Genomic DNA, 7,102 nt, shown 5'->3' on the forward strand with positions numbered 1-7,102 from the left:
GAAATCCAGAAACACAACAATCAGATCAAAAGAGAAAGAATCAGATCAGATAAGAGAGGCGACCTGCCCAGAACATATCAAGAACCTAGAGAGAAAAAAAAAAAAAAAAAAAAAAAAAAGAGAGAAGAACCCAGAACAAAAGAACCTGGATCGGTCGGAGAAGAACCCAAGCCACATGGCGGACCGCGCTGCCTGGCCTGGGTTGCGCACCGGCACGCTCAGCCTGGCCTAGGTCGCGCACCGGCGCGCTCGGCCTGGCTTGGGTCTGGGTTCTTCTCCATCTGTTTTTGGTTTTTTTTTTTTTTTTTTTTCTCTGGGTTCTTCTGGGTTTTTTAAGGTTTGTAGAGACTTGATTTTCATGGAACCACATGGAAAAATATGCCACATCAGAAATGATTAGACCATGAAAATCGAATCCCTAAGACTCGATTTATAGGCCAAAATCGAGTCTTCTAGACTCGAGATACTAGTAAATAATATAGTTTGATAACTAAAACTACCATTTTGGCCAGAAAGAGAGAGGAGACAAGTCTAAGAGAGAGAGGAAGCAAATCACTAACGGGTGGGCTAACGATGTTAGGAACTAAATTGGGCTTATGGACCAATTTGGTTAATTTTAAAATGTCTTAATTAAATAAAAAAACCCTAACCGCCAAAGTCCAAACCCCTAAAAATTTTCCACCATAAACCCTCTCCTCCTCAGGGCCGAAGCTCCCTCTCTCACTCTTTTTCCAAATCCAAAAACAAAAAAAATGGCTTCAGACAAACCCTCCGAACTCTCTGTAATAACATTAGGAGGCAAGGGCTCATCTCTCTCTTCATCTTCACTCTACGCCATTGCCATCGGATTGGCTTCGCTACGACTCGACTCCTCCGCACTCGATAGACTCTCATCCCCCTCCTCCAATCACGCCTCGCCACCTGTCCAATCCCAATTCCCCATCCCCAAAACCCTAGCCCCTCTCGAACTCCGCGCATTCCTCACCGTCCTCCTCTACAAGCTCCTCCGCTCCGACCACTCCACGCTCCTCCCGATCCGAATCTCCGAAGCCCTCAACAAATTCAAGAATTCCCAACTCGACGAAACCCTAGAATTGGATTCGATCGAGTTGAGCAAAGAGGAAGCGTCATTGGTTGAAAAATTGTATCCGTCGGGTTTGTTTGGAGTTTCCGCTGTGTTGGATCACGAATCGGCGGCGTTGTCGGCGGTTTCCGATGCGGTGGCTGCATTGTCGTGCGAGGCCATTAAGGCTGACGTGGCGGCGGTGTTCAATTCGATGGATTCCGGTGATGGGTTCTCGGCGAAGGAGGAGGCTGGGGTTGCGAGTGATATGAAGGTTTTGTTGAATGGGTCCAAGCTGGTTGGGAAGGTTGAGATTGATTCGGTGTCGAAAATAGCTAAAGTTCATGGGAGTTTGAGGGAGATTGTGAAGTTGGTGCATTCCAAGACAAGAATTGAGCTGAATTCGAAGGATTTGGGTTCGGGTTCGGATGTGAGGACCATGTTGTATCCCTTGGCAGCAGCGATTAATGAATTGGGGGAGTGTAGTTTGAGTCGTGTGAAGGCGAATTTGGATTCAATTAGTAATGAGGGTTTGCGGTCGAGCTTGGTGGGTTTGTTTGAAGGGAAATGTGCTAGTGGTGAGAGCTTGAGAAATGGGTTTAAGTTGGTTTTGGAGCTGGGGTTCGAAAAGGAGTACGAAAAGTTTGTGCACCAAGTGAATGTGTTGTTGGGGATGGTGTGGAAGATTGTGGCGTGGGAGGCGATGACGGGATTTATCGCCCTTGAGGGTGTGGAGTGGAGTGAAAAGAGTGGGAGTAGTGTTGAGGTGAATGGAGGAGTAGGAGGAGGGAATTTGAAGGGGGATAAGAAGGGTGAGAAGAAGAAGAAGGTGTTGTTGGGGAAAGGGACTAGTGTGATTGTGCAATTGATTAAGGATAGGTTGCAGGGTAAGGCAGGTGATGGGATTGAGAAATGGGTTGATGATCTTTTGTTGTTTTTGGACCCGAAGGACCGGGAGTTTGATAGCTTGTTGAAGAAACTAAAGGAGCTTGTAGAAACCAATGAAAGTAGAAGACTGCCCAAGCTTCCAAAGGTGATGACATTCCTGAAATTTTATCACTTAATTCTCATTGAATGATGCGTGCATTATTATTATCTTTTATTTTCTCTGTATAAAGATAGTAAAAACATTTTATACTTGTGTGAACATTAGAGCAATCCTTGGAGAATGTTGCATAAAAAATGTTTTTAGAGTTAGTGCTAGAAGTGGAGAATTGTTTAAATATGTTGACAGCTTATTGTAATTTGCCTGTAATTTTGTTGCATGTTTTTGAGCAGCCTGTTGAGTTTATTGTTGATATAGGTGCTCTTTGGAGCTGTTTGTACTTTTGTATAGTATTTAGTTAATAAACTTCTAATTCATGGACCAAAAAAATGGCATATTGCAAGGAGCTGTTTGCAATTTTATACGCATTTTATTCAATCAAAATTTCAATACTCACACTTATTTTGTTTTAATTTATGAACATTCTATTGTGTTCATATTCTTATTTAAGAAATTCTTTTATTTCTACCCCTTGAATGCATCACTAGCATGCTGACTGTAACCATATTATGGTACAAATTAGGGAACTCGTGATTTTGCAAAAGAACAAATGACAATAAGAAAGAGAGCATTTTCAATTATTGAGGATGTTTTTGAGAGGCATGGTGCTACTGCGTTGGATACTCCAGCGTTTGAACTGAGAGAAACTCTCATGGGAAAGTATGGGGAAGATTCAAAGTTGGTATATGATCTTGCTGACCAGGTAATTATTTCATATTAGTTAATTCATTTAAGTCATTTCCTATTTTGCTATTTTTAATTTTAGGAATTTTCGCCTGTTCAATCAAGTTGTTACTTCATGTAGTTGATATTTGAGTGACCTTGCTATCTATCTATCTATAAATATATATATATATATATATATATTTTTTTTTTTCATCCAAAGAAGACTTATATAAGGACTGTTTTCTTTTTTTCCCCAACTAACCTGTAATTTATTATTGTTTGCTGTACTTATCAAAGGAATTTAGTTACACCATTTCATATTTACTCACAGTGATGTAATACTCACAGTGATGTAATTTTATGTTCAATCTGTTGGCAGGGTGGAGAACTTTGTTCTTTGAGATACGACTTAACTGTACCATTTGCTAGGTATGTGGCTATGAATGGTCTCACATCATTTAAAAGGTACCAGATAGCTAAGGTTTACAGGAGGGACAACCCATCTAAGGGAAGATACCGTGAATTTTACCAGTGCGATTTAGACATTGCAGGCCAATATGAAAAAATGGGACCAGATTTTGAGATTGTTAAAATTTTGACAGAACTGCTTGATGAACTGCAAATTGGAGATTATGAGGTAACCTCAATTTTTTTACCCACCTATCCTTGTTAATAGAAAGTTTGACATTTAAATTTGTTATGGATTATATATTATACTATATTTTGTCTTTGATATTAGTATTGACTTGTTATGCATGTGTCACTTGTATTGGATGCATGCCTCCTATCCTCATAGATGCTATTTATTGCCATCTGATGTCAGCAATGTCACTGAGTTTGTCTTGGAAGTTGGAACCATTACCTGGTCAACGGTGCTAATTCAATATGTTTCATCACATATTATGGTTTAAGACAATCGATACATATGATTTGATGAAGAATGAGCAAATGAGCAAGGCCTAATTCAAATGAATCGATTTATTGATTTTGTGATAAAGACCTTCTTCAAAGTGTGTTCTATAATAATAATAATAATTATTTTAATTAATTTCCTTTTCTTCTACAGATAAAATTGAATCATCGGAAGTTACTTGATGGAATGTTGGACATATGTGGAGTGCCACCGCAAAAATTCAGAACCATATGTTCAAGTATTGACAAGTTAGATAAACAACCTTTTGAGCAGATAAGAAAGGAAATGGTAAGAACACTTGTATGCAAATAGTGTTGTCTTACTTGGTTATTATTAATAGGAGCAATAGCCTATCTAGTTGTTAGCATTTCATTAATATAAGGATAATTCTGTGATCATCTTTTTGTAAATATGTTGGATTAGTAATTTAGAGCCTAATTTTTACTCTATTGTAATTTTATAGGGAAGCTTGCATATACATTCTTTTTACTTGAGCTTTCCTCTTTGCAATAATATTTATAAATGAAATGTTGGATTAATATTTTAATTGTGTATTCCATTTATATCATTGCATAAATTTTAGTATGTTTGGTTATATATTTCTTGTTAATTATTGTTAGGTGGAGGAGAAGGGCTTATCTGTTCAGACAGCAGATGAAATTGGCACTTTTGTGAAGGAAAGGGGACACCCTTTGGAACTATTATCTAAGCTTAAGCAGCAGGACAGCAAGTTCTTAGGACACAATGGATCTGTTGATGCACTGAATGACCTAGAGATTTTATTTAAAGCTCTTGAAGTGTCAAAGTGTATTGACAAAGTGGTTTTTGACTTGAGTCTTGCCAGAGGCCTTGATTATTATACTGGAGTCATATTTGAGGCTGTTTTTAAAGGTGGTGCACAGGTAATTTTTTAAGAAGAATCCTTATTTTTCATTTCATTTTTTTTTCTTCCTTGTGAATCCATATTATTATTGGTGACACTTTAATAGCTGATCCTCCTATAATGATGCCCAAGGATCTTTTCACTTATTGAACTGGAAGAATTTTTTTTTTAAAATGGTTTATTATCATATTAGTTGTGATCTGAACTGGTAAAATTGACTGCCCAAAACTCTAGAAGAACAAGTGGACATTGAATTATTGTGATAATTCGACATGGCAGTGATATGTGCCTATGCTCTAATTTAAAGAGCACACTTGAACAACGCATTCCATCCTATCAGATTGCTGTTGGTATATGTGTGGCTGGTTTTGTATTGGTGGCATTGTATGTTAGCTTTTCATGATAGTAGGTCATTGGTAATCCTCTTGAATAGCTGTCTTTTCTCAATTCTTTTTTTTCTTTATTATTGAAACTTGTGTGACGAAGTTTGGATGGCACTAATGTTGTATGTCCATTTATATCTGATGTTTAAAGATCCTAGTGCTGCTGTAGAAGCTTATGAATTATTGTTCTTAATTTGTTTTGTCTTTACTCCTCTGTATTTTATGATCCTGTGACAATCATATAGTTCTATGACATGGATTATTTTCAGTCTCTAGAGTTTTGATTATTTCAGCCATTTACTTGTGTTGTCTAATTTCTGGGGGTAGGAAAGATGATTTCTCCATAAAAAAGCTTCATGTTACTGTTTTTGTTTACACGAGTGTTGTGGGGTGACAACTGTGATGAAGGAGGAGGTTGGAAAAGGATTGTGGAAAGAAAAGAGAAAAATTGAATCATGAAATGAAAAAGTCTTTATGAACTTATTCAAAAAAATGTCAGTTTTTATGAAATGTGAAAAATAAAGTTGAGAAACTTGAAATTTTTAAGTCTTAGAGTTGACATTAAAAGGGAATGTCAATAATTAATATTTCATAATTCTTTTTGGGTGGATTTAAATTTTCATCATGTAGAATAGAGGGAGGAAAGAAAGTTACTAAGTTCTGCCTTGGTAGTGGAGATGAGTAAACAAAAATCCATAGCTAACATCAGAAATGATGTAAAATATAAATTTGAAAATTTCATTTTTCAGTTCATTTTCAATAATGGGTGTATGCATTAAAATTGCACCTCCCCCCCCCCCCCCCCCCCACCTCTAAAATAGAAAAAAGCCAACGTAAAATTTCTGGAAACGGTTTGTCAGGATGAGGGCTGCACTCTCTGAAATTTCCCAGTTGGATTAATGAGTGTGGCTGAATTGGTATTGAAACAAAAAGATGGAAGAATATGACCTTATTCCCCCTACTCCTCCCATATATCATTGCAAGTAATAATTCTTATGTCATATTGTTATTGAAAAAAACAAAACAAAAACCTTGTGTGATCTAGTAATTGCTGCATTTCATTTGCTTCATGTGTTTCCAGGAAAATGTGTGATTGTGTTTTAAGTACTGATGATGTGATTTGCTTGTGGACGTCCTCAGGTTGGTTCAATTGCTGCTGGTGGACGTTATGACAACCTTATTGGTATGTTTGGTGCGAAGCAGGTTCCAGCAGTTGGTGTTAGTCTTGGAATCGAGCGGGTATTTGCTATAATGGAGCAGCTACAGAAAGACCAGAGCCAGGTGATAATAATACTTAATAATATACCTATATGATCCTCGACTTTCTAATATTTTTGACTAGCAACTCAGTTTAATAATCTAGCACCCTGGTGGTAAGGCTGATGAATTCTTTCATTCCTTTTGGGTGTTTTGGCAGGCACCACGTGCAACAAAGACTGAAGTCCTAGTTAGTATAGTGGGGGATGACTTGATTCAAGCTGCAGAGCTGGTAAGTGAGCTGTGGAATGCCAAAGTGAAAGCCGAATATTTTGTTAATAAAAGGGTGATGAAGCACATTGACCGTGCTAGAGAGTCGAGGATCCCATGGATGGTTATTGTGGGTGAACGGGAAATGAATGAAGGGATTGTTGTATTAAAAGACGTTGAGGCTGCTAAAGACGATAAAATTCCTAGAAGTAGACTGGTCGAAGAACTTAAAAGCCGGTTGAACCCATGAAATTGATATTTCCATTCTAACTCAGTAAACCGCCCTGGTTTTTTTTTTTTTACGAAAATACTATTTTAGTCTCTATATTTTGGGGTTATAGTTAATTTGGTTCTTATATTTTGATAACAGTCAATTTAGTTCCTGTTATTTTCAACTTAAAGTCAATTTGGTCCTTACATTTAATTCATTAATAGAAATGCCTATGTGGCTAAGAGCTTGCACAGTTGGCAGCATACATGGCTAGCAAAACAATAAAAATAAATTTAATTATTATTTAAAAAAGCCACATAAACAATTTTTTTTAATAAAAAATCACAACAAAAAATAAAATAAAAAATTTCTCCAAATTTTCTTGCACTTTCTTTGCAACCAAACCCAACTCAGATTCCAAACCAATCAGGTTCAGGTTTGTGAGCTCAGCCATGGCTGGTCTCTCTACAA

General features: G+C 37.2%; 1 protein-coding gene across 1 annotated transcript; it reads left to right on the forward strand.

Moving 5' to 3' along the window:
* The first annotated feature begins 654 nt into the window (after positions 1-654).
* LOC115968369 (histidine--tRNA ligase, cytoplasmic-like) lies at positions 655-6,789 on the forward strand. Its single transcript, XM_031087754.1, has 7 exons — positions 655-2,096; positions 2,632-2,811; positions 3,154-3,411; positions 3,841-3,975; positions 4,308-4,589; positions 6,094-6,234; positions 6,371-6,789. The coding sequence occupies exons 1-7, from the start codon at positions 753-755 to the stop codon at positions 6,668-6,670; spliced, it is 2,640 nt and encodes an 879-aa protein (XP_030943614.1). The 5' UTR covers positions 655-752; the 3' UTR covers positions 6,671-6,789.
* Positions 6,790-7,102: the final 313 nt, after the last annotated feature.

The sequence above is a fragment of the Quercus lobata genome, chromosome 11 (genome assembly GCF_001633185.2).
Source record: "Quercus lobata isolate SW786 chromosome 11, ValleyOak3.0 Primary Assembly, whole genome shotgun sequence".
NCBI classification, from domain to species: domain Eukaryota; kingdom Viridiplantae; phylum Streptophyta; class Magnoliopsida; order Fagales; family Fagaceae; genus Quercus; species Quercus lobata.